General features: G+C 43.9%; 1 protein-coding gene across 6 annotated transcripts in view; it reads left to right on the top strand.

Annotated features, from left to right (window-relative positions):
* Positions 1-6,706: 6,706 nt before the first annotated feature.
* CADM1 (cell adhesion molecule 1) overlaps positions 6,707-24,156 on the top strand; it is a 329,666-nt gene continuing 312,216 nt past the window's right edge. For 3 of the 6 annotated variants that reach the window (XM_045482887.1, XM_045482886.1, XM_045482884.1), the window contains exon 1: positions 6,756-6,918. In XM_045482887.1, coding sequence (XP_045338843.1) covers positions 6,783-6,918 — 136 coding nt within the window. In that variant the 5' untranslated portion in view covers positions 6,756-6,782. Of the gene's footprint in view, positions 6,919-24,156 lie in introns of all 6 variants that reach the window. The other 3 variants (XM_045482883.1, XM_045482881.1, XM_045482885.1) reach the window with 2 other exon arrangements.

Below are 24,156 nucleotides of genomic sequence, written 5' to 3'. Positions count from 1 at the left end.
TGGATTTTCAAGACAATTTCTATTCAGGACTTGTCCTGTTTACAACCCATATTACAAAAAGTTATATTACCATTGTCATCTTTTAGCAACGCAAGTGATACAATCTCATATTCATAATATGGCTATTTTATATTTGCAGCCTTATGAAAATCTATAGATATCAATATCTGTTTTTTAATGGATCTTGCTCAAATCCTGCTGCCTGGGAAGTTGTGCTGTACGGCTATGGAATTATCACAAAGCTAGATCTGACAATTACGATATCATATCAGGGAAATATGACTTTTAAAGTGTGGGAAAAACTTTTACAGCTTCATGACCAATCATATTTTAGTTCAAAAATAAAAACTAAGGTCTGTATGTGATAATTAGTTGAGTTGCCTCTGTCGCAACAATCCCTCTATCCAACCTAAGGCTGTCTGTCAGTGTCAATGAAATTGAATGTCAAATGGAAAAACTCTAAAGCTGTTTCTTCCATATTAGAAAATCACTAGCAAATCACATCTTCCTGCCCTACTGGCAAGATAAGCAAAATTAGCACATGTCTTTTTCCTTGTTTTGTCAAACTTGAATCAGACCATTTATACTCAGTTAGAGGCCAGGCACATTCTGGTCCTCAGCATTTTATCTCGAATGGCAAGTCGTCATAGTTTTTATTTATTTTTATTTTTAAAAAATTTTTAATGTTTGTTTATTTTTGAGAAAGAGTGTGAGAGAGAGAGAGAGAGAGAGCGAGCAGGAGAGGGGCAGAGAGAGAAGGAGACAGAATCCAAAGCAGGTTCCAGGCTCTGAGCTGCCAGCACAGAACCCAACATGGGGCTCGACCTCATGGACCGCGAGATCGTGACCTGAGCTGAAATTGGATGCTTAACCAACTGAACCACCCAGGCGCCCCTTTGTAGTTTTTATGAAATGTATTTATTTGACCTCTTTGTAGCAATTGACATGGTGCATCGCTGTCTCTTCCCTGTTGAGCTCTCCTCTTTTTCTTCTGTCCCTATCCCCGTGTCCCTCCTTTTCAAGCTCTACCAACTTCTTAAATAATTCGTGTTCATCATAGTTGTACTCCTGGCTTATTTTCATTTTATTTTATTTTTTTATCTCTACCTTCACACCATTTTCAGAAATTCTATTAATTCTTAAATGTTTCGGTCTCTCCAAAACAACGAGGTTGCTTCCCAGTTTTTCTTATTGTGTGTTCAGGGAGCTACATTCTCAGATCTAGGGCTGAGGTTTGGTTACGCTTAGGGTTAGGGGTTAGGGTACATGTGTGGTATTTTTCCTGGCTTATTTTTAAAATGTCCTTCAATATATTCTCTCTAGGTGCCCACCTCCCCTCCCTCTGCTACCAAGTCCATGACTTCAACTTCCACCTATGTGCTCTCTTAACTCCCAGCTCTGATCAGCAATTTTGATGGTTTTTTTATTGCCTGGATGAATATTTCATAGACACCTCCGAAGTGAGATCATCATCTTCTTCCCATTGCCCATCCCAGAAATAACAGTAAACACTCAGATAGGCCCATTCCATTCCCCGATATCTGTCTTGCAGGAACGGTACCAACATCTTCTCACATGCTGAAAGTACGAACCTAGGAGTCATTTTAAGATTTCTCTACCATGATACCACTAGCATAATCTTTCTAGCATGTATCCTGACCATGAGTTCTTACTAGTTGAATTGGTTCCTGTTACCTAGAATCAGCAACTGAAACTTTTTTAGCATGTCAGTCAAGGCATTCCCTGGTTGTACATTGTTTCCAGCTTTTTCTCTTGGCACTTATTGGTCAGTAGCCTGGGAACCAGCCATTCTGTTTGTCATTTCCCAAATATACGCCATGCTCTCCTAAGCTTCTGGGCCTTGCAAATGACCTTTCCCCTACTCATACCTTCCCTGGCCCTCAATAGTTTCCCTGTCCATCCTGTAGAGTCTCGTTCAACTTCCAAGACTCAGTTCCTGAGCATTCCTCTGCATGAATTTTCCCCTGCTCTATAGATATTCACAACTGCCCCTTGGGGATAGTTAGGTGCCTCCCTTATCTGTTCACACGGGACCGCGTGTGCCTAATTATAAAAACACTTATCACGTATAACATATATGACAAATCCATCTTCCATCTTCTCTAATATACTCTGAGTTCCTTGCCAGTAGGCAGTTTGTCATTAACCTTTATATTCCCAGAACTTGGCAATGAGTGTCCCAGGGCACCTGAGTGGCTCACTTAGTTAGGTATCCAACTTCGGCTCTGATCAAGATCTCATAGTTTGTGAGTTCCAGCCCTGCAACCAGCTTTGCGCTGACAGTGCAGGGCCTGCTTCGGACCCTCTGTCTCCATCTCTCTTCCCTTCCTCAGCCTCAGCCTGTGTGTTCTGTCTCAAAAATAAATAAACATTAAAAAATAAAAAAAAAATATGACTGTTCCATCCATCGGGGTGCTCTATACATTTTTTTCTTTTATTGAATATATATTTGGATCCACCACAAATACCCAGATATATTCTTAGATATCTGATTGCAGCTGTGACTTGGGTCTCCAAGGCAAATTTCCCTTCTGCTTGCATTGGGGCTGCTCCTTGACCCAGTTTATGTGGAGTTTATAAGTCCACATATCTTTCCTTCAAACTGATACTCTACTCTCGAGATGCAAGTTTACTGTCAACTCTATGATTCTAGAAGAATAAACCTGTGGGTAAAGTGGTTAATTACTCATTTAGGAGTATGGATTTAGGGGGCTTTATATTTCATAAAGATTCATAGACTGATGCCCCCAAAGATGAGCTGCTTAGTCTTAATCTAAGTACAGATGAGCTGCTTACTAGATAGACCAAGACTCTATCCAGTCCAATATTCTAACATTAATTTATGGAAGACTTTCTATTAAAAGCTGACATTTATTGTAATTTTAATATACCTTTTGACAATGGAAGCTGAGGCTTAGGGATTCTTTTAGTCTGCTCTGGCTGCTATAACAAAATACCAGAGACCGGCTGGCTTCAATAACAGACATTTATTTTCTCACAGTTCTGGAGGCTGGAAGTTCAAAATCAGTGCCAGTATTGTTAGGTTCCAGTGAGAGCCCTCTTCCTGGTTTGCAGGTAGCTAGTTGCCTTCTTGATGTGTGCTCACATGGTCTTTCCTTCGTGCCTGTATGTGGAGAGAGAGCTCTGGTATCGACTCCTAAAACATAAGGATGGGATCCATCTAACCCAAACCTCATCTAGACCTAATTACCTCCCAAAGACCCTGCCTACAAATATTATCATAGTAAGGGTTAGGGTTTCAACATATGAATTTGGCCTGGGGTGGAGGGAATGAGGAAACAGACACAAAAACATTCTTTCCATAAACTGATTAAGCGACTTTCCTGTGGATACTCAAATAATCCAGTCGCAGGGCAAATGCTGACTCCAAACATTGTTTTATTTTTCCTAATAATTTGCCTTTATTGCTTTTTCTACGTGGATACTCAAACAATTAGCATTTTAAAAAGCAAAACGTCACTAGTCCTTATTGATTATTCCACAGCACATGAATCTCCCGCTAATGTTTATTTTTCATATATGCTTTTCCATATTTCTCAACTGTTTTAGTGAAGGCAAATGATATCGGGTCTCTTTCCCTCTCGCTCTTTAAAGTTTTTTCAGAAAAAAAAAAAAAAGGACTAGGCTCTCGGTGCTTCTGGCAATTTTATTCTAACACAAGAAGTCCCCAGATTGTAATTCTGATACGTATTTCAGTTCTTTCTTGAAAAATTAAATTCACAAAACAATTGATTATCAGTTATAAATGGCAAAAACACCATCTGGCTTTCAAAATTGGTTAAATCCATGTAGCAAGGGGAAAAAACGTTGGAACTTGTAGTTGGCGAGGAGTTCTGGTCCACGAAGCAGAAAATGACGAGTTTTACTATGAGAAAGCCAGAGTAGTCATAACTTCTACTTAGCGGCTGCGGGAATTTGATACGTTCTTCACATGTTCCATATGTTAAATCGCTTGGCGAGATCTTCAGTGTGAAAGAGCTGAGGGGGGGAGAGGAGTGTGGCTAGTGTTTAGGGTAGCAAGCCTCATCCCAAATTTTCAGCTCTGGTTCTTTCCAGGCAGACCAGTGCTTAAAGACGTCCGATGACCTGGGAAGTTGGACGTACAAGTTCCTTAAACTTGTGACACAGGTGGCGTTTTTTGGGTGGAATTTCTAAAGCTATTTGCATTTCTCTGGTGAGGTAAGTCACACAGCATTAGCATTTCCTACAGAAATGTCCCATATTGTTCTTTGCCAATTGGAAATTTGAGTAGGTGTTCATTTGATGTGCCAAGAGAATGAAGGGAGATGAAAACACTGCACATCTTCCAATGTCCCCATACTGTGTTCCTAGTGTGGGAGGCTTGGGGCCTAACTAGATTCTCTTGGAGATTCAGCCTCATAAGGAATGCTTTTCCTTAGGAGTGTAATGCAATCTTGTTATTTAAAAAAAATGCTTCTCAGTTGCTGGCATATTTTTGCCTTATGTTAAAAATGTAGCTATCCTATGCTTATTATTCATGCATTGTGATGTGATGTTTATTCATTCACTTAACAAATATTTATTGAGCACAGTATAGCATAGTGGTTAATTGCATAAGCTCTGTCTGCACCTTAGAGATTTTGACCTTGGGGCAATTGCTCCATCTTTCTCACTATGTTTTAAAAAATATAAAATGGGAGATAATGCTATGTGCCATGGGGATCGTTCTAAGTATTAAATGAGATTACGTATGCAAACTACTTAATAAAAACTCACTAATTTCAAGAGTAGTTGTAGTAATAATAATAATAATGATGATGATGATAATAATAATAGTGGCAAATATAAATATTACTCTGAGCTGGGGGCTAGAGTTCCGTGCGTAAAGGACCTTACTTTATAATTTACACATCACTTTCAACATACACATAGCCTCAAATTTTTTATCCTGATTTTGGTGGGACTCTGCCTTTGGTCTGTTCAGGTAGCTGCACTTCTGGAAGTGATAAGAACAGGTAGGACTTTGCAGACTGGGCACTATCCTGGTGACCATGTGGTGATGGTTTCCTGCCTCAGGTAGCACTATTTGTCTGCTGGAGCTTTGCTGACTTCCTGAGAACTGCCTGTAGTTCATGCATCGGAGCCTGTAATTACTGAGCAGAATATCGAGGGCTGTGAAGACAGGGTAGTCTTGAAATTAGTTTATGCATAATGGATAATGGGAGGCTGTTTTTAAGTGTAACTTGTTTGGTGGGTTGGCAGATCTTGACTTCCTTTTTGATATGTAATATTTATTTATTTTTTTATTTATTATTATTATTTTTTAGCAAGATGAGGACAGAGGGCCAGGCAAGTCATTTCGCGCAGCTCCTCTGGACTACAGCTCAGACTTAGCAATTTACATTCAGTAATCTCTTGGTCATTTAGCCACAGATAATTTGTCATGGTTTGTTTTAGCTGTTGTGATATTGATATTTATTATGCAAATTGTATTTCCTACATCTTATTGTTCTGCATTCTATGAATACTTAAATTATTATAAACCTTTACACTTAATATGGCTCGTCCTTCAATTTGATGCTTGAGCAACAGAGGGTCAGAGCGCATACGATCTTCTAGAGGGGAAGAAAATAAGTAATTAAAAAGCAGACAAACAAGAGAGCCGGCTGCCTGGTTGAAAAGAAAGCAGAGGCAATTTCGGGGAGAGAGGGCGAGTCCGGAGAACCAAATCCTTTCAGCCGGGAGAGCCTCTCCCAGAGACAAGGGAAGCTCGGAGCACCTGTTGGTCCCCAGCCGCCTTGGCAGGGACTGGGGGCATAGAGGAGGGAGTGCGTTTGAGCCCCGAAGGAGGAAGATGGCAGACCCTATCCTCACACCCCCCGCCTCCGCCCTCCACCCCGAAGCCTTGACAGAAAAGATTTTTTTGTTGAATGTGTACAGTCGTAAATATATATTATTGCATACGTGTCAAATGTATTAAATACGCTAAGTATAAAAGCCAGAAAGGAGACCTTCAGCAAGCTGGGGAGCCTGAGCCGGCCCTCCTCGACCCACCTTTCCTGAAAATCTACCGCAAAGATACCGAGTCGAAAATCCCAGAGCCCGACTAGGGCTCCTTTCTCCCAACTATGCCCTAGTCTACCGCTAGGTTGTTGAGCGGGCTCTCCCGCTCCGCCGGACGTGCAAAGCACGCATGCACTTCTCCCAGATTGTTTTGTCAATCCGGGGACCTGCATTCTCACTCTCCACTCCCGAACAGCCCCCGTTTCCCAAAGATCTATTCCTTCGGTGCAAGGTGAGTGACGGAAATTCGCAACGTGTGGTTTCCAGGCCAGATGCACTCGGTGTACCGCGCAGGGGAGCCTCCTAGGGAGATTCTCCGGTCATCGGTCGGCTATAGCCATTGCTGTATACATTCCTAATATAGGTGTACGGGAAGCCAGACCCGCCCCCTGGAGCCCGAGCCCCCACACGCCAGGCGCCCAGGAGAACACTTTTTCCTTGATCCCGGGGAAGCGAAAACGAATTTTAACATAAACATATTTGCATACGCCCCTCCCCTTGGCCCCGCCCCTAGGTGGCGCGGGCGCGCCGCCGAACGCCAGCGCCAGGGGGCGGGGTGGGGGAGGGGGCGAGTCCTCCGCGAGCCGGGTTGGGCTAGCGGCGCTGTGATTGGTCGGTCCGGACTCCGCCCCCGGTGCATGTCATTAGCATCTCATTAGTTGTCCGCTCGGGCTCCGGAGGAAGCCACCGCCGCCAGTCTGAGGCAGGTGCCCGACATGGCGAGTGCTGTGCTGCCGAGCGGATCCCAGTGTGCGGCGGCGGTGGCGGCGGTGGCGGCGGCGGCGGCGCCTCCCGGGCTCCGACTCCGGCTTCTGCTGTTGCTCCTCTCCGCCGCGGCACTGATCCCCACAGGTAGGTGTGGGCACCGGCCGGTTGGCCCTCTAAATCTCCTAAGGCACCCCAGTAGCCATAGCCGTGGAAGGGGGAAACGTTTCCATGACAACCTTCCCCCACTTCCTAAATCCGAATCCGAGGGAGTGTGGAGAGGAAACTCAGGGCTGAGATGGAAGGGGCAGAGGGGATCGGTGATCCCCTTCTCCCTTGCCCAGCTGGGTGGGAATTGGAGCCCTCAGGGATGGCTGCACCCACACCTTTTCTCCCCGGCTTGGCGCGGGGTGCGGAGTGGAGTGAGAATGGGGGGCCCGGGGGCTAGAGAATGTGGGAGAAGGGGATGGATGGAAGGTACCCCCCAACCTTCCGGACCCTCCCAAACTCGTTGTTGTCCCCGAACTTGCAGGTCCTCCCGTCCCAGAGCTGCCCATTCGCCCCCACCTTTCCAGCGGGCCCCCTAATTCTCTATCCCCTAGACCTCCCCATGGCTGACTAGCAGCCGCCTCCGGCGTGATTTCTCACCGATCTACAGGACATCCCCAGACTTGTCTGGTCGCTCCTGCTGTCCCCGCGCTCTGCCTTTCTGCACCGTCCTCCGAACCGCGCGCCCCTCGTGTCTCCCTCCAGCCAGATCGCTGCCCTCCGCCCTCCGCCCCCCCTCCCCCCGCTCCCGCCGCCCGGCTGCGGGGCTCCCGGGCCCAGCTCCAGGCAGGGAAAGTTCCTCAGGCCCGGCCCCGCGGAGCAGGGGGGGGGGGGGGGGGGAGAGGTTGCTGTCGCCGCCTCTGCGGGAAGGAGCCGGGAGCCCGCAGCCCGCCTGGGCCACGGCGTCCTCCGCCGCGAGTGGGGACGCTGGGTTCCCATGCTGCCGTTCCTTTTCGGCAGCCCTGAGGTGGTGGAGGGAGGTTCGCGGCCTCTGCGGCCAGGCGGGCACCCTGCGGGCCTCCGGGCGCCCCCTGCGTGCGGAGCTGTCTTGGGAATTTGCCCAGGGGCGGCTCTGCACGCCCGGCGCCTTCCCCGAAGACGCCGAGCACTCGACAGGAGCACGATGTGTGACTGCCCGTGTGCCGGGCGCGTTGGCGCGGTCGGGAAAGAAGAGGGCAGTGTTTGCTTTTGCTAACAAAAGGGAGCCGGAGCTCTTCCCCAGCGGAAAGGCTGGCCGCGCTGCACCCTGCCTCCCCTTCCCGCCACCGCCGCGCTCGGCTGCCGCGCGGCGTCCCCGCGCCCCCGTTGCGGGCTCCGGGCTGTGAGCGGGACGAGAGGCACGGGGCCGAGGCGGGGGGCTGGGGTGCGGGAGGGGATGCAGCAGGGCTCCGCGCCTGCAAAGCCCCTCCTTGCAGCTTGGGAGCTGCAGGACCCGCGAGCAACAAGTGGCGGAGGACACCGAGAGCTCAGCCCCCACCTGCGGAGCCCCCGGCCGCGGCGGGCGCAGCACTGGGGCCACCGTGCCTTTCCCGGGCGCCTCTCCGCTTGGGCTGTGCCTTTTGTTTACACGCTAGAGGACACACAGTTACGTAAACACCGCAGGAGACACGCTGTAGGAAATGGGGATGTCTGGGGTGCTGGCTTTGCGTTTGGGGATGCCGGGTTGGTTGCTTTCCCCCGAAACAGGCTCGCAAGGGCGCTGGGCTTGGGGAATCTATCGGGGATGTATAGGGGTGGGAATCTGGCAGCTGCTCGGTTCCAGAGCTGAGGATTTTTGCTTCCATGCCTCTGCTTGTCTCCGGATGTTGTTTATGTGTTTTTCCTCTGTGAATTCTTAATTTATGAGTTACGAGATAATTGGGTTCAGCCTATGCCGGTGTGGTTACAACTTCATTTCGGGCGATGTCTCTGACTGGATGGGTTCAATAAAATGTTCCTGAAAGAGATCCCTCGTGCTGCTGCATTGTAAAAAGCGCCAGTGTCAGTTAAACGTGAGCGTGAGTAAAGGCTCGGTAACTGGCGCATAATAGAGGCAACAATAGACTTGTATTGGCTGCAAAAAAAGGGGGGGGGGGTGGAGTGCTGGTCGGGGATATTGCCATTTAACTAAAAATGGGAGCCGTGCAATGCCGCTCGGCAGCGGAGTAGGATTAGATTATACCTCCTGTCCCCAGCCTGCTCATTGACCGTACCGGGTAGTAGCGACAGTACTATATTTGTAACTATCTCGCGGTAAGAAGTTGCCTTCCCAGCGAGGGATGTCTGCAGACTCAGAAAGGAGCGGTCTGGAACTCAACCGTGCATGTCAAAGCTACAAGAAAATTCTGTTGCCAGTTACCATGGAAGCAGCTTCTTGCTCTTGCGTGCATCCCTGTTTGTACGCTGGTTATCAGATTGTGTTCAAATTAGAAAGTAATTGGGTTTGATTTGTAGTGAGGGGATGAGATGACTTTCTTTCAATCTGCTTTTCCTCTTACGCCTTTTTCGGTGATGGGTTTGGGAAGGGGTCTTGGCCCAGCTCCCAGGTCCTGGGCATCCAGAGTAGACTTTAGGTGGGCACTGGGGACTTTGCTTCCTTAGTCCTCTCCCGTTAAGCTTTCTCAGAGGCCTGCAGGTACCACTGTCAGGTTAGAGAAACCTGTTGGTGTTGCCTTGTAACTTCATTAGGCGTGTTTCATTTACATCCTCCCTGGGAGAGCTATCCGGGGCCATTGGGCAGTAGTAGATCCTGGTTCTGTCTTCCCCTGCGACTGGATCCATCTATCCCCTGGAAAAGATCTCCCATCTCTCCTGTGATGTTTGGAGTCAATGGATGTTAATGAAATGCAGCTAAAATGGGGTTGTGGAAACTCACTCCTCAGTGTAAATCACGCCTGTTACGTTTTAGGTGCATGCATGCTGCTGCTTCTCATCCCGAGTGAACCAGTGGCTGACTACCCTCCTCTTACCTTTTTTTAGCATTAGAGAGGATGGCTGATGGGTGGAGGTTTGTGATGGTGCCAGAAGCCCAGGGGCTGAGTTTTGCTCGTCCTGGCCTGTTGGGGCTTGTATACCGGGGATGGGGACTTTACAGAAGTGCCGCCCTGCTATTGTTGCCTTTCCCTGCATCAAATTGAATAGCCACAGGAGGGACTTGCACTTGTCTGTGATAGCTTTGATAAAATATCCCTCATTAATGCCACTTTATATTTACAGTGTGTCACTGGAGACGCACAAGGCTTCATTTAGTGACTTGTGTGACGAGACAAGCTTGCATTATTTGCCTGGGACATTTTGGAGGAACAAGAGGCCCATTGAGCAATCTTTTGAAATGAACAAATACGGAAAAAGGGGGGAATAAAAGAGCAGGCAGTTCCCTGGAACAAAGAGCTTTATTCATATGGATGTTGTACATGCTTTATGCAGTTTTCCCCAATGGCCCTCCTGGTGAAGGGGAGTGGGACAGGGGAGAAGCCTTACAAGGAGGACACTTTCGCTTCCTCCCTCACTTCCTGACTTCATATTCTTACCGAGTTGGGCCTGGACTCCCTGACTGCTCGTCTTGCTCCACTCCCTCTAAAAGCCCAGAAGGTAACAGGTTCCCGGGTCTAAAAGAGAGATTTTGAAATGCTTTTTCCCAGCTCTGAATTTCCGCAGAAGATTGTGCTAGCTACCTGTTGAGACTCCTAGTCATTGGAGGACTTACTGGTTGAAGGGAAAGAGGTGTCACTTTTTTTTTGACGTGTGTCAAGAAGTGGTTTGAGAGAGAATGTCAGATCGGTAAGATATCTTGCAAACTCTACTGTTAGTCTTGACTATTTATTTTTAAAGAAATGCCGTAAACATTGAAATCCCCAGTCTTCAATATCATTAATGGTGCTCTTGGAGTTTTTGGTGGCTTTTGCCCGCACCCGGTACATTTTCGCCTCGTACCTATGTGAATTTTTATAATTCCTTGGCCTGCATTGCTAAATGATTTTCAGGCTTTAAAAACTGGATAATATTGCTGTGAATATAAACTGTCTCATTCTCTGGGTTTTTGTAAGTGACATTTTAGACATTTTAATACCTAATTGGCCGCTTAGCTTTTACATTTTAAAAATGGGTGTGTGTGTGCGTGTATGTGTGTGTGTGTGTGTGTGTGTGTGTGTGTGTGTGTGTGTTTGACAAAAGGCCTGTTTTTGTGTGGGGAGATCTCTTAAATTGGGCCAAACTAATCTATGGTATCATTGGAATGGAAATTTACTAGCATGTGAAGAAAATTTATAAGAAATAAATCCTAAGGATTCAAATGCTGCATCTCTTTCTTGTGAAGAATAGTACTGACCATTACGCTGGGCATTTTTCACTGAAAATCCAGCACAGAAAGGAGAAATCACACAGCGACATCTGTTGCAGAATTGAAAATTTGCTGCTTTGAGTTGGGAGCAATTAGTCCCATATAAGCGCCTAATGGTATCAGTCAGTGTGTATGCGCACTCATACAGATATGTATATCTATACACGCATTTGTACGTATATATGCATGTATACAGACACTCACCCGATACAATATTCATGTTCACCTTGCCATGTATTTAATAGAAAATGGAACATAACACCAAAGCTGCTTTTTCTTATTACCTGTTGAGGAACTAGAGATTCTTATAATCATGGAATTTTTGCAAAGGGAAGGATGTTAAAAATCGTCTGGTGAAATCTCATAATTTTACAGCGAGGCAGCCAAAGCCCACAGAGAAGGACCCTGCTGACCGTGGAACTGAGGATAAGTCAGTTACCCAGCCCGGCCCCCCGGGAGCAGGCCCCTTGATGTCAAGTCAGCAAACCTTCTGTTCCACCTCCCAGCAGGGATACCCCAGTGAGGGATGTGGATCATGGGTAGAACTGTATCTTGGCTAAGGCTAGTGTATATTGAGAAGACAGCAAGATTAATTGTTGTTCTAGGTAATAAACCCCTGGATCAGAGGAGTGACCTCTGAGATAAAAGGACCAGTTCTTGGTAAGGTTGTCTTTGGTATTGACAAATGATTCTGAAATCTGTGGACTTTATTTGGCAGTTACAACATGAATGTCGTCCAAAGCACCTTCATAGGGGAGAGCTCCTGGATTTGTGTCACTGCAGTAAGTCAGATGTGTGAGAACTGGGCTTCAGAAGCCGCAGCTTTTGATTTTTAAACTCTTGATTTGTCTTTTCAAGGATTAATAGTAACGGTAGAACTGGTTCCATGTAACGAAGGAAAAAAGGAAGGATCCTTAAGTCAAGAACAAGAACACAGCTTGATTTTCTTACCGGGTATTTGTCCCTTTTCTTTTAAGCAGAGAGAGAGCTGAGGACGACTTTTTTTTAACATTTTTTTTTAAATTAAAAAAAATTTTTTTTGTTAGTTTTCTTTATTTTTGAGAGGCAGAGAGAGACAGAGCGTGAGTGGGGGATGGGCAGAGAGAGAGGGAGACACAGAATCCGAAGCAGGCTCCAGTCTCTGAGCTGTCAGCACAGAGCCCGACACAGGGCTCAAACCCACGAACCGTGAGATCATAACCCGAGCTGAAGTTGGAGGCTCAACCGACTGAGCCACCCAGGCGCCCAAGGACAACTTTTTGTAAAGCAAAGCAAAAAACAAAAAAAAAAACAAAAAAAACTGTGTTTGCAAGATGACTTTTTTTTTTTACGTTGCTCATGTTTTGTTTATTTTTCCATTTTATTATGGAGATTTCCAACTACATGCAAGAGTAGAGAGAATGCCATAATTAACCCCGTGTGGAAGTCACCCAGTTCAGTAAATTATCCACCAGTGGTCAGTCTGTCCTCTGTACGCTTCTTCCTCCACTTCCCAGAGTCGTTTAAACAGATCTTGGACATCCTATCATTTCTTCCATCATTTGCTTTAGAAAGATTCTCCTAAGATACAGTCACCTTTTCCCCGTCTCTCATAATCACAGTCTCATGAACTGAATGTACAGCTTCTCAACTGGTATACAGAATTTTGGCCCTGCCCGTGCTTTGCCAAGGTAGAGGGAAGGCTTATACTAGTGGGAAAAGCTGAGGCAGAAACAAGAGAAGCCAGAGCGCAGATTACTGTCTGCAAGGAGACCTTTTCGTGTGGTTTGGTTTATTTTGAGCAAGGTTTTGTTTGGATCGGATAAGATGAGTTTTATTGTTGTGTAAATACGGTTGTGTAAATATGCCATAATTGTAGCTAATCTCTCGACTGTGGCAGGCTATGGAAAGCACCCATGGAGAGATTGGCCATTTCCAGTTGTTCTCATAATGAATACTCTCCATCCGAGGACTTCTGTAGGCAGGGCTATTTTAGTTTGATGGCTGTGAGATACCTCATTCATGTATTTATCTTTAAATGCCTCCGTGGTAGAAATGCCTTTGCATTTTGTGAATATATGACTTAAAAGAAAAAAAAAATGTCTTTTCTCATCTTGAACTGGTTAAATGCTAATTTCAGCCTGTGTTCTGTAACCAAAGTGATCACAAAATGCCTTCTTTGGTGTGGGAAACGCAGACAGCAAGCTTGTAAAGTACCTTGTTTTTGCAGGATGGGGGTAGGAGAGAAAAGGTTACTATTTGTCCTTCTCAATATTTGCCCCGTTGATTTAAAATAGGAATTTCATAATTTCAGCTACAACTGTTGGAACGCTTTAGTGTTAATTTATGAACTTCTTTGGTTTAGGGGAAAATAGGTTGGTTCCATTTTCCAAGGTTCGTGAAATGTGAGGGCGTGTGTGCGTGTTAAGAGGTTCTTGCTCAAATGTATTTAATGTGGACTATAAATCTGAAGCATTTGGTTTTTTGGTTTCCAGCCAAACAAGTAATTACACATGAGATGGTTTTGAGGGGTCTGAGCATTCCTGGCCAGGTGAAACCCGCCTCCCGCGCCCCTCTTCTGAGTTGGCCACCGCACAAGAAAAGCTCAAAGGAATGCCTACATTCGTGGATTGGGGAGCGCCACCAAAATTGAATAAAAAGCCTTTGTTTGGAAACCATCAATGAAGGAAGGGACCCACTGGAATGTTTGTAATTACAAGTGGCACCTCCTTGTTTAAATTTCAGAAGCCGCAGTTTCTTTTTCAGAGATTGAAATTGCAGGCTCTAGCCAGCAGCTGCTGTTGTGGTTAATGGGCAGTTTCTCTTTGAAGCTCTTCCAGTGCTGGTTCTCAAAAGCTTTGGTGCAGTTGGACTTGAACTAGGGTTAGAAGAAAGGGAGCTGGAGGTATTTATATACATGCCCGGCAAAAGTGACGTGTGGCCTTTATTATTACTCAAAAGAGCACCTTGGCGGCAAGGTTGAGAGGAAGCAGCACTAAGAAAAGTCTGCTATGACTGACAGGTGTCTTGAATGGGGTGATTATCTTAAGAGAGCTGTGGGGTGGGTGGGGAAAATTTGTTCTCTTAGTAGATATCTTGTTGGAATATAGTCATTTGACCCAACATTTTGATCTAGATATTTCAGAAATGTTAAATAGTCTTGAAATGAAAGCGCCGTGATATATATTTAAATGCTACTTGGTGTTTGAAGATGGTGTACCAGTGACATGGGCTTTTAAAAATGCCTAGAATAAGTATCTTGCCCTTGGCAGTCTTCCTTGGTAAGGTAGGCGCTCGCTCTCCAGCCATCCAGTCCTGGACCGCAGTGTCAAATTGGAATTAAGTAGTTGTGAGGTCCCTGGAGGGGGGCAGGGAGGAATCTGCCTAAAAAGGGTTCACCCGCCCCATCTCTCCCATTGTCTGTATCGTGCCGCTTGCCACTTGGCTAGGGCGAACGTAGAAGTTACCATGTCAGAAGCGGAACCTTTCATCTTTCCTGTCGTAGGTATCAACTTTTCTCAAAGTGTCCATTATTGCAAATGACACCCGTCCTGGTCTCCAGGGCCCTGAAATTTGGAGTCTTTTTTTTTTTTTTTTTTCTCCCCCCCTCCTTGGTTTTCACTCTTGGACTGAAATAAAATGGGGCTGATTGTTTCTCCACGACATTCTTTCCCCGGAAGCCTCCACGTCCTCTCTAAACCATGTTTTATTAGCAGAAGCTTCCCAGCCAGTTCCCCTGACTCCAGCCTCCACCAGTCAGGACATCAGTCCACCTACCCGTGTTGTGATTCTTTTCTGGACATGGTCATGACGCTGCCCTTCCAGAAAACCTAATCTCAAATTCTTGCTTCTCACGTCGGATTCACAATCCACCTTGTTCTGTCTTTCTCTTTCTTGTTCCTTCCTTAACTGCTTTCTCAGTCCTCCTCTAATTGCCCTCATTTCTTGTTACTTTTCTAGCCCTTTCCTGATGGGACTGGAAGACAGGTGCTTCTCTGTTGAACCAAGGAAGAAAGTGTGGTTTTGCTATCAGCCTTCAGCTAGTTGTCTTTGCATGAAACTGCGCTCTTAACCTGCTTTTCACTCAACTGTTTTGGTTTACAGGTATGGGCTCTGCTGATTCTCCTCGCCTCCCTTGCTTATAAACATCTTCCCTTTGCAGCTTCTGGTTTAACTAACATGTGCTTATCTGTACCCCGACACAGTCCTTTCTTTTTCTGCTTTGTAGGTATATATGTGAGTATGTTTCTCTACCGTAAGCTGAAGTGTGCAGATATTTTGGCCATTATCTGAGCGACAATTTTAAACAACGGTGTGCTGACGGTGCATTGAGCTGGTTTGGTGATTCACGTTCGAATATGGGCACTTACTAACAGCACGAAAATGGTGTAATTGACCTAACAAATTACACGCTGGCAAAGTAAGACTTTCAGACAAAAAGTCCAGTCTTTAGGAGTGGGAAGACTTCAGAAGGGTCAGAGTGCCAGGGAGCAGTGCACTTGGCATCAATGAAATGTACCCCTCTGAAGATGATCCAAGAGATATACCACCTTAGAAGAGTGTTTGGTGCTCATGTTCACAATGTCTGGTTACTAAGAAGTACCTACCTGGGGAGCCAGAAGGACAGTGTGCTAAAACCCGGGCCTTTTAAATAGCTTTGACTTTGGGGGCAGTCCTGCCTATCTAAGCTCTGTCATCTCTAGCATCAGAATGGTCGCATTTTAGTTGATCACATAGACCTGTACGCTGTCACTCGCTTAAGAAAAAAAATGAAACCTTTGTTTTTCAGTCTAACTGCCAATCTCATTATATATTATATTTAAAAACATTTCTATTATATCTTATTTTTAGAGAGAGAGAGAGAGAGAGGGAGAGAGACAGAGGGAGCATGCATAAACCGGGGAGGGGGCAGAAGGAGAGAGAAAGAGAATCCCAGGCAGGCTCCACTCTCAGCATGGAACCTAATGTGGGGCTCGATCCCCCAACCCTGGGGTCGTGACCTGAGCTGAAATCAAGAGTCGCATGCTCAACTGAATGAGCCAGTCAGGTGCCCCTAATGTCATTATCTTAAGGATTTTTTTCAAAGCCTTTATCTGGTAATATTATCTGCCACTGTTTTTCCCTTATTTTTTTTCCTTGTCTGACATCCTTCCTTTGCAGCGTTCAGAGCTTGCTGGTAGAAGGTTCTATACCATGATAATTCAGTGATATGAAAACACTTGTTTATTATGGAGTATTTGCGGGTAGTGTTGGGAAAAGGTTGTATGTCCAAATGTGCTCTGTGTGTGGCTCTTTGCTGAATATGCCTGTGATAAGCCAAGCTACCCAGCCTAGAAGTCACCAGCTTGATTCACTCTTCTGAATAGCAAAGGAGCATGGCTTCATTCCTCTTACAGAAACCTTTCCTTAAACAATGAAAACTTCATAGATAGGAAGAAAAAAAAAAAACCAAGTTAATTTAGTACTAAATTACCGCTCAAATGGTTTTATCTCTTAAAAGGTTCAAGTACAGATTAGCTTAAATGACACTGAACTTCACTTTTCCTTGTGCGTATCTTGTGAGCACACATCATTGTGAAGAGACCTCTGTCTGCTTTCTTTTAGTTTTGTTAGTAATCACATGAATGTTAGTCGCTGCTTTTTTTCCTTTTCTGAAGCAAATCTCTCCCATCTCTGGGCCAGATTGGCAAACGGTGTACCTAATTTAGTTTACAGAATACTAAAACCTAGTGCTTTAGTCATGAGTGAAAAACAGCAAAAGCAGCCTAGTTTATATAGGGTGTTAAAAAATAAAATAACCTGTATATGAATGCACCTGAGAAAGATGTATTTTATACATATGACTTTTTAAAGAAATATTTACTTATTTTGAGAGAATGAGCGAGCAGGAGAGGTGCGGAGGGAGGGAAAGAGAGAGAATCCCAAGCAGGCTCCACGCTGACAGCACAGAGTCCGACTCAGGGCTGGAACCTGTGAATGGTGAGATCATGACCTGAGCCGAAACCAAGAGTTGGACACTTAACCAACTGAGCCACCCAGGCGCCCCCATGTCTGGCTTTTATTAAAACAGTCACTACTCACGGATAGGGGCTAGGGGTTATGTCTGGCTACGGCTACTACTGTAAATCCCTTACGTGTTTGGCAATACTGAAAAATACCAGGCTGAAAGAATTGATTCAGGATGTACTCAACTCTCTTTAAGGTGAAACTGAAGAACGAAGTGGCAGCAAGGTCCCATCTGGAGCTGAACGTTCTTTGGAAGTAAATGGAATCATCCAGTCTCCTTGGAGAAACTGGCAGTGATTATAATCTCAAAAAAAATTTTTTTTTTAATTTGCGTGCATGTGCAGGCGCGCGCACAAGAGAGAGCACCCAGGGGAAGGGGGCAGAGGGAGGGAGGGAGGGAGAGAGAGACAGAGACAGAGAGAGAGAGAGAGAGAGAATCTTAAGCAGGCGCTACACTCAGCCTGATGCAGGGCTCAATCCCACAACTCTGGGATGATGATCTGAGCGGGAATTAAGAGTCGGACGCTTAACTGACTGAACCATACAGGAGCCCCTCAAATTTGGGGGCTTTTAAACACAGACAGGAATTTTTAATTTTACTCAGCCTCTTATATTTTATATTCTACATTTAAATCAATAACTTGGTATTTTCTGTAACTAACCCATAAGGCGTTTGGTAGAAAAATGGGAATTTAAACATTATTTTTAAAATAAGTATCTGCTTTTATTTGTTTATTAAAATTTTTTTTAAAATGTTTATTTATTTTTGAGAGAGAGAGAGAGAGAGAGAACACAAGCAGGGGAGAGACAGGGAGAGAGGGACACACAGAATCCGAAGCAGGCTCCGGGCTCCCAGCTGTCAGCACAGAGCCCGTCGTGGGGCTTGAACTCACAAACCCCAAGATCATGACCTGAGCCAAAGTCGGATGCTTAACTGACTGAACCACCCAGGTGGCCTGAGTTACCTGCTTTTATACCAAGCATTGTGTTAGGCACATTTATAGTTGAGTATGCTGGTCCCTGTCTTCCAGAGGGTTGTAGTTTATTTTTTCTTAACTTTCATTTTGGAAAAATGTTAAAACCACAGGAAAGTTAAAAGGAAAGTATCATGAATGCTTGTAAACCCCTTACCTAGATTCATCAAGTGTTAACATTTTGTCTCTCTGAATTGTGCATACTCACCTATCTCTTTTCCTGTTTTTTTCTGAACTGATACTTCAGCACGGAGCTCCAACTCCCGAGAATAAAGGCATTTTCCTATTTAGCTTCAGTGCCTTATTACGCTCAAGGAATTTAACACTGATTCCGTAATACTATGTAATACCTAGTCTATATTCAATTTTCCCCATTTGTTCCATTGATAGTCTACATATGTGTTTCTTTGTCTTTAGAATCTAAGGCATCTTTTGCCTTCCACCTTTTTAGGGTTTTTTTTTTTTTTTAAGGAGTTGGGGGTGGGTGTGTGTGTCTCTGATGGCATTGATATTTTGTTCATTCCAGAGCTGATGTTTTGTAGAATGTCTCACAGTTCCACAGATGGATCATTTCCTCATTGTCTGATTCAGATAATAGTCATAGTCAAGAACACTGCATAGCTGATGGTGACACGTTCTTATAGCCCTGCCTCAGTTTGTCCTATATGTGGTGATGGTAAGTTTGATCCCTTGGTTGATGATAGCAATTTAGTTACTTAGTTTAGGTGGACTTAGAGATTTTTCCATTTTTATCCCTTGGTAGTAAGTAATTTGGGGGATATTTTGAGACTGAAAATCCTGAAAATCTCGAACAATACTTCACTTAGTGGTTTTGGCAGAAGTGATAAACCTTGTCTGCATCAAATATCACGTTGGTGGTTACAAAATGGTAATTTTTCTAGTTCTGTCATTTCTCTGTATCAAGTAGAAGCATTCTTGTTTAAAGAAGAACTTACCATTCCCCCTCCTCTCCTCTTTTTTGAAAATCACAGTGGACTCAGATTTAAAGAAGAAAATTCAGTGTAGTATATTTCATCACCATCACATTTGGCGGGTGGGAACCCCCTCAGTCTGGCTGTTTCCTTTTGATATATCTCCTTTAATTTTTAAGTGCTTTTTTTATTTTATGTTGTAAGAAAATGTCTAAGCTCATGTTGTATTTTCCCTGCCCTAGACCTGGAATCAGCTATTTCTCCAAGAAGTCTTGGCTCCTTTTAGCAGAGGAGTGGTATTTCAGTTCCAAGGCGGTGGGCTAGTTTCTCTTGACTTCACGCTTCAGTGGATAGAACTAGGATATATATGTGTATATTTTTATAGTATATAAAATAGTATGTAAAATAGCATATATAGTATGTAAAAATAAATAATACATTTATTATCTATTATACATTTAATAATTTAAATAATATTAAAAACATTTATTTATATTAAGTATATTTTATTTATATTAATTTATATTGAATAAATATAAGTATATTCCACAATAACTATATACTTATTTATAACTTTATACTATATATATGTATATATATATATACACACACACACATTATCTATTTGTCTATATCAATTCGAGTGTAGTACCCCAATGTTCTTTTTCTCCTTGTCCTGTTCTTTATTTGTATCTTTCTTTTCCCGTGGTGAGAACCTTGGTTCCCAGCCATGCCAATGTCTTAGCATTAATACAAAAAAGTTTTGAAATGACTCTGTCAAGACCACTGTAGACAATGAACCTACCAAATAAAGTTCAATAATATTTGCCATTCTCTTTGCCTTTAATATAAATCCCACAGAGGATAGACAAAGTACTGTATCTACAAGGTCACAAATTAGTTCCTTCTGTGTGTGTGTGTGTGTGTGTGTGTGCGCGCGCGCGCGTGTGCGTGTGTGATCAATTAGATCTATAAATATATACTTAGGGTCATTTGTTTCTGTTTATATTCAATTTCAGGTTTGTTTTTTTTTCTAAACCTGTTGATTGAATGATATATTTTGAACATGTGAATCATTAACATGGCTCAAAAATCAAAACTGTGTAAGCCTTACTCCCTTGCGTGTGTTTTCTGGCCCATTCCCACTTACCTTCCCATAAGAGCCAATTTCATTCTTTTTTCATAGATCCTTCCAAGTTTTCCTTTTGCAAAAATAATAGGTAGAGTTGTCTTTTAAAAATACTTTTCCACAGTCTTTGTTAACATCTGCCTATACCCTTTTTCCTTATTAGGAAAGTCCTCGGCTCTCATGTTTATTTTGATGATTTCCTGCCATTTGGCTTTATGTTACTTAGAAGCCTTTTTTTGTTTTTTTTTTAACCTTATTTTCATGTCTCTTCCATTTCATCCTTCCAGGGTAATAGTTCTTCTTGGGTCATTGGGAGAATTCTGTACCTGTTTTTTCATTTAATTCACCAGATTACTTGCAGGAAAATAGGGACTGCCCCTTTCCCTATAATGCAGTGCGTGTCTGTGATGTTTAATAGCCTGGCTTCTCATCAGTCTTTCTTGACTCTTCTTTTCATCCAGTAAATTGGCAAATCTGTATCTCAAGCCTCGATGCCCTCTCCTTCTTCCCACCCTGTTTTGTCTTGTTTTGTTTTTCCAGTTGTGGCATACGTACTGTAAAATTCATAGCCTTTCGCACCGAAACCTCAGCCCATGTTCTAAAACTGCCTACTGGACGTCTCAGTCCACAGATACTTAGCTCAAAAAATATTAATGACAAACAGAAGCTGTCATTCATTTAGTGTTTCCACCCTAGGAGTAGTTCTGTCTCTTGCCACATTTTACAGATGAGGAGCAGAGAGGATGATAGGTCCCCTGTCCAAGAGGCTTAAGTAATAAAGTGGCAGAACCATTTGTGTCTTCAAAACCTGTACTTTTGGACACTTAACTATTTTTTTTTTTTTAATTCAAGACGTCTAACACTGAGCTCAGCTTCTTTCCTCCCCGAACCTCCCTCTGTCCTGTATTCCCTGTCTTGATGCAGGGTACCGCCATCTACCCAATGGGTTAAATAAATCTGGAAGACCTCTTAGAGTAGTCCCTCCTTTGCTGTCCCCTGCCTGTCTGTAAGTTACCAAGTCTTGCTTCTCTCTTGCATGCCCTGTATTTCACCACCAGTGTCTGACTTTACCCTCATCCTTGTTTTACAGATGAGGAAGTAGTTATACGCTGATGGAAGAGCCCCTTAATTGGCCCATTTACCTCTAGTCTCGTCCCTTGTAGTGCATCCCTAACACTGGTGTTTAGGCAGATCTTGGTAAAACACACCTTAGATGATGACTTTCGTGCTTAAAATCATGCTTTAAATGTCTTCTTGGCACCTTGACGATAAAGCTGATGCTCTTACAGCCTGGCCTACAGTGCCTTTCTTCACTTTCTGTCTTTCTCTCCAGCTCATTTTGTGTCAGCCTCACTCACCGCGTTCGTCTCGCTAGGTCTTGCTCAAGGTGCTACCCCCCATGTTGTTTACTTTAGCGAAGTAAACGTGTCCCGGATGTGCCATGCTGTCAGGCCTTTCCCTTTTTTATGTCTTCCGCCGTCTACCAAAACACTCTTGTCTATACGGCTGATTCTGACATGGCTGTTGAGAGCCACTTCGAGCACCGATTCCTCAGGGAAACTTAACTGCGACCTTTCAGGTGGATTACGTGCCTTTTCTGTGTGTCCTTCTTCAGCCCTTCCCTAAAGGGCTTTATCTGACTTAGCTTCTTCCTTCCTGTTAAACGTGTTTCTCGAATCGCCCCGAATTCTTTCTCTACACCTGTGCACTTTATATTTGTCCAGTGGTTTCCACCAACAAAAATGTTCCACTCTCTGGGCTTCCGTGTCAGCACGAAGATCCAATCCAGTGTTTCTTTTCAAATCTTACGCGATTTCCAGCCTGAATGTAATTTTTTTTTTCAGCTTCCTTTACAACTTCTCTAGCCATGCCGTGACATTGAACACCTCCTACCTTATTATAAGTTGACATGTGCCCGGGGGTATGTGTTTTTCTGTACTTCCGTAGGAGGGACTACTTCTTATTCATCTTCGCATCCTCAACAGCGTGGAGCACAATGCCTTACCTGTAGGTACTATGTGCTCAATAAACATTTGTTGAGGCTGTGAATGGGTTGGAAATTAGGTCTGCATGGTCTGTCAAACCACTTCTAGCTCTTTCAGCATAAATGTGAACAGAGAATATGATATTAATTCAGTCTTGGAGACCAGTATAAAGATGATCACTCCACCGGTTTTTTGTTCATGTGCTTTTTTTCTTCCTCTACTATGTGATTTCCAATATATATACAGCTTATCTTTCCTCTTTTGTTACGGATACTGGGAGCTGGAGTATATAATTTGCGCTAGGCCTTTGGGTTAACGAATGTAGTTTAGTGGTTACCTTACTATCAGCTTTTAGAAGGAGAATTCTTACAAGTTGTTTGTTCTCTCATAATGGATGGAGAGCTATCAACATGCCTGACTTTTTCATAGCCTGAAGGACTGACTTCTAGTGTGTTTGTTCATACCTGGTTGTTGGGCAATTGTTGGAGAGGTTTAGATAGACTACCAGTCCAGATAAGAGAACCTCTTTCCATTTATTGAATCACTTCACAGTCCGGGGATGGCTGGACTTTGAGTCATTGTGCTGCCATACTGGCACTTTATAGTTGAGGCCACAAACCAAGGAGCTTACCTCTGAGGCCTTCTGCTTCTCCTCACCTCAGTTTTCATGAGAGTCTTGTCTTAAAAGTGAGATATATTCTCAGGAGAGGCATGGTGAACTTAGGGAAATTTAAACCTCAGGGCAACAGTTTTTCTTGTACAGTAATAAAGATATATGTGGAGTCAGTGGCTCCAGGATCAAAAAATAGATCTCAGTAGTCGGATCAAACGTGAGAAATGGCTTGTTGCTCGGTTTCACAAAAAATGGGTTGGGTGAGGCCGTCTGTCTTTTGAAGATGCTTCCGCTGTTTGCGTGGCTCTGTCGTTGGTGCTAACGTGTGGCAGAATGAAGCGTATTTGCCTATGATCTAGTTTTAAACAGAAAGGTTTCCTGTGGGCCTCACATGGAAGATGGGAGAGATTTCATATGCAGGCCGAGGAGGAGAGAGTGTGCTAACATCACCTTTTAATTTAAGAGAAGTTTGGAGTTTGTTCTTTCCTGTGAACATAGAGGTGGAACCCACTCTAACCAGAGTTTATTGCTGTAATATTTTTTAAATGCATTTATGACACTGATCTATCTGTGACCTTGTAAAGGCGTTTTTAGTGGGAGGGGGTAGCCAGCCTTTTTTCTCAGTGTCATAAGTGATGTCTGTTCAATAACTCTAACTTCCTGACAGTCCTGGGAGGGGGCGGAGGACCCATCATAACTTGTTTTTTATGGCCTATTTCTAAAGTGTTCCTTCATATTCACATCCATTCATTTAGACTTCTTTTCTCCCCGCCTGAGGCAGGCATCCAGCCTAGTCTGTGTTTGGTGCTTTAAATGCTTTGAGTTATGGAGAATCATAGCATTTTATCGATGCTCCCCTTGTAGCTGTATAGCTCTGTGTTGTCTCAGGTTACATGGCTGGCATTTCTGAGGCATTGTGGGTGGACCATTGCAATTAGTTGAGGTTTCGACTGGGATCACCTATCTGCCTTGATTTCTAGCATGTGACATTCTTCTCCCCCCCCCCCCCCCCTTTTGGGTTAGATGTCTTTTCAGGGATTGCCTTCTTAAGGAATCCTTCAAGTTGCGGTCATTAAACCCTTCCTTTCCACCATTAATCTTGGTAAATATATCTTTATCAGCATGACCTAGTGTCAAGTGAATGATTTGATAACAATATTCAAGAAAAATTATATCTTTGAAATACAAATTTTGTCGGTGTGTTAACATATAGTATATGATTGGTATTAACTCACAAAAAAGAAGAGATTAGTTAATCAATTTCTTCTAGAATTAGGTGGTTAATGCTTCAAGCATCCTCTATTTAAAAGCAATTGCTTCTAGGTCCTGTTGGCAGGATTGCTTATTTCATTATTCTGGTCATTTGCATGAAAACAAGTTGATGATTCTTTAAATAACTAT

This window comes from Leopardus geoffroyi, chromosome D1 (genome assembly GCF_018350155.1).
Source record: "Leopardus geoffroyi isolate Oge1 chromosome D1, O.geoffroyi_Oge1_pat1.0, whole genome shotgun sequence".
Taxonomy (NCBI): domain Eukaryota; kingdom Metazoa; phylum Chordata; class Mammalia; order Carnivora; family Felidae; genus Leopardus; species Leopardus geoffroyi.
The sequence above is the reverse complement of the archived record's forward strand: the minus strand, read 5'-3'. Positions and strand labels throughout refer to the sequence as shown.